This window comes from Glycine soja, chromosome 14 (genome assembly GCF_004193775.1).
Source record: "Glycine soja cultivar W05 chromosome 14, ASM419377v2, whole genome shotgun sequence".
Taxonomy (NCBI): Eukaryota; Viridiplantae; Streptophyta; class Magnoliopsida; order Fabales; family Fabaceae; genus Glycine; species Glycine soja.
In genome coordinates, this window is record NC_041015.1 from 38,928,720 (window position 1) to 38,932,223 (window position 3,504).

The following is a 3,504-nucleotide window of genomic DNA, read 5'->3' on the forward strand; positions in this document are numbered from 1 at the left end:
TCTTTTTTATTTGAAAATAATGATATTGTAAAAAAAAATTGAATAATCATAATTATTTGTATCATAAATAAATTTTAAAAAAAGTCAAATCCGTCAAAAGTTTGGTTTACGTTAGATGTTGTCGCAGAATATATATTACTTACCAGGAACAGTGTACATCCTCCTTTGTAGAATTCCATTTATTTTACCTCCAAATAATTTATAATACTCCCTCGTCATGCTTTGTCAAGCAGAGCCTCTGATAACATAAATCTAAGAATCATGCACCATTGAATATAAATCTCCTCATTAAAATTCTATAAATTAAGATATGGCTTTGTTAAATCGAAGTATATTCGATTAAATTCATAAACATAACTAAGTGGCACAAACCAATTTCCACGAAAAGAAAGCATGTAACAGGACATTCACTAGGCAACTATGATTTAAATCTGTGTGGTGAATATATCCACCAGTGCACTAGCTGAATTGACCAAGTTAATTAATACCATTATTTTTTTTTCTTTTTTTTTTTTGGTTAATGAAACGAACATTAAAACCGGAATCCTTAATCCTAGAAGAACCAGTTGAAATCTTTCAATCTAGGCTGTCCTGGATCATTAGTTGCAGTTACTAGGAACTGTCACACATTCTTTTCCATGTCCCATTTCCAAGTCAAGTTTCTCTGTGTTGTTCCCCTTTTGCAATTCCACCTTGTTAGGCTCTTCCATCACTCTCCTCTTCCAGTATTTGCAGTGGAGAACGAGTTGGAGTATGCCTAAGGGTGTTCCAATCAGACTTGGTCCCTGTCACAGGTGGAGCATCAACTCAACATCCTAATATTTGTGAAACTTATAATAATATGATCAATGATTAATCAAATTAACGGTAAAATATGTTTTTTTTCCTGTACTTTCAATAAAAATTAATATTTAGTCTCCATATTTTAATTTTGAGTAATTTGATTTCTAAATTTCTAGAAAATAGTGTGATTTTGTCACTCATCACACGGTTTTCACTGCGTGGAGGAACAAAACAAAAGTTACACTTTTTTTATAAAATTTAGGTAGTAAATTATTTAAAGTTGAAGTTCAAAAATTAAAATCAAATTTTATCCTAAATAAATTACTTAAAACATATTTTATCTTTAAATTAAATATTGGTGATGCTGGTACACACCGCAACGAAAATGTCTCGAATGAGGAGTCCGTAAGTCAGCCACAGTACACTGGCCAAGAATGAGCAGAAAGATAAAGGAAGTGGCATGAATTCCACACTCTTGGTTTGTATCACTTTCTTCTGCAATAAGGTCAAAATCTTAAATTATGTAAAGATAGGATAATGACAAAAATAAAACACCCGTGAGAAACATGTTAAGGGCATTTTTCTTAAGCTATATAATACTTTTCGTATCTATTTCACTTTAATTTCTTAAAATGTTAAATTATTTTTTCTATTACCATTTATCATGTTTCACCAAATTAACTACGAGTGATAAACTGATAAAAATTAATTTATTCTAACAGAGATATTTTAAAGGAACAAAATGAAAATTTTGACACTTAGAAGTTAAGGCACAATTTTATTTTTTTTATTGCTGTTTTAAACTAGGATTATTCATGTTGGAACTACTCTGTTCCTCTGTTTCGGTTTTGCGTTTCCGTGTTTCGATTAAATTGAAAGAAATATAAATATTAATAAGGAAAAGATGCGGTGCGGTGGAAGAGGAAGATGGCTCACCATTACAACCAAAGGAGATCCATACATTGCTATTGACACCCCCAAGCCTATGCTACCCACCAGAAGCTTTCGGTGGCGATGATCCGGGAAGACAAAAGCTGATACGATAGCAATCACACAGAACACTATAAGAACTGGTACTGCTGTCATGGCCACCTTCACCTGCAAAATTTCATGTGTTTCAGAACCATATAGTTATGTGAAGCATGTGCATGGTGGTAAAAAGAGGAACTGATATTTTTCACATGAGATACAAAACACAAATATTGTTCATGCACATATCCAAATATGTGTTTCTCAAGTCACATGCTTCCTTTTATCTAATTTCTATTTCTTTGTTTAGACTGAGGTGACCAAGAAATGAGTTAATATTGTTATTTTATATCATAGAAATCGAACAGAACAACCTACGCACATTACTTAACCAACTGAATTAGACTCCTTTGGTAACTGGTGTTAATAGCTGACCATTCCCTTTGTTTTTGGAAGAAATTTAATATCATGAAAACCTCCATGCATGTATCATTGATGTTGCTTGGGTTTGAATCCTTCGATTTTAATTTAGAAAATGGTGTAAAGTTTAGTAAGATTTTTTTTATGCATGAAGAGAATAACATAATCTTAAAAGAGGGAGTTAGAGTATGTATACAACTTACCTTTCCTTTTGGTGTAGAAAACCAGATATAAATGAGAACATAGGATAACTCAAAAAGAATCCCAACTCCATTAACTGTGACAAGAGGTAAATTTTCCCACTTGTTGCTTACTACTGGCAATCCATACCAAGTGAAAAGAAGACAGTTCAGCAGTGCAATGATGTAAGGCATGCATGAAAACTCCTCAGTGCTTTTCTTCCTTATGACCCTTTTGAAGGTAACCCTGCACAAGCAAAAAGGCCAATGTTTAATTCATGATGACTAAAAAAGGAGAAAGATGAAAGCAACTATCGGTGTGTTTGGTTTAAGTATTTCTCGCGTTCCAATGCACGTTGAGAGGAAGCTTTAGCGTTCAACGTGCTAAAGGCGAGTACAAACACAACCGGAGTGGTGGAATGTAAATTAACATACGTTGGTGCAGCATAAAGAGACACTGAGGCAACATTCCCTGCAAGAACACCCAAATAGGTCACTTTTTGTTGAAGACTTATAGTAATGGTCAATAATGCTAAGCTAAGCTTAGGAATGAATGAACAAAGCAGTACCAATAACAGCAACAACCATACGAAGGGTCTCTGCCATGTTTAGTTCTTTACTCTTTTGTGAAGTGAGAGTAACACGTAAGAGTTTCTCTCTCTCTCTCTCTCTCTCTCTCTCTCTCTCTCTCTCTCTCTCTAATACTAAGGGGAAGTTATGTCTACCAATGAAGAGATCCTTTTGAGGATGCTCTATTTATAAGGCTTTGAGGGCATTATTCAACGACAAGTGGCAGTTAAAATATTGCGGTAAAATAAGAATATGAAAACAGAATATGAAAAACAAAAGGAAGAGATAGAGAGAGAGAGGTAGTGCTGTCTGTGTCTTTAATAAACTTGTGGATGCAAAACATTGTTCAAATTGAGAAGCTTTTCTCTCAACTTGCTCAATAGTGCGGCTAACATAAATTCCCTTTTTTTTCCGTTTATTTAATGGCTATTTTACTCTATAGCATGGATTCATATTTGCTACTAACTCTGATGAGTGGTAGATGGCACTATAGATTTGCACCATCCGTTTTTGACAAAATTTCCTGCGTGTAATTTTAAAAATTGAAACAATCTAGAATATTGCTGTTGGCTATGCTCCTTCT

At 33.8% G+C, this 3,504-nt stretch overlaps 1 protein-coding gene across 1 annotated transcript; it reads right to left on the reverse strand.

Annotated features, from left to right (window-relative positions):
• Positions 1-269: 269 nt before the first annotated feature.
• Positions 270-3,074, reverse strand: LOC114383381 (bidirectional sugar transporter SWEET3-like). Its single transcript, XM_028343045.1, has 6 exons — positions 2,921-3,074; positions 2,787-2,823; positions 2,376-2,598; positions 1,720-1,881; positions 1,159-1,278; positions 270-785 (listed from the first exon to the last, which is right to left on the reverse strand). The coding sequence occupies exons 1-6, from the start codon at positions 2,955-2,957 to the stop codon at positions 600-602; spliced, it is 765 nt and encodes a 254-aa protein (XP_028198846.1). The 5' UTR covers positions 2,958-3,074; the 3' UTR covers positions 270-599.
• Between the last annotated feature and the right edge of the window lie 430 nt (positions 3,075-3,504).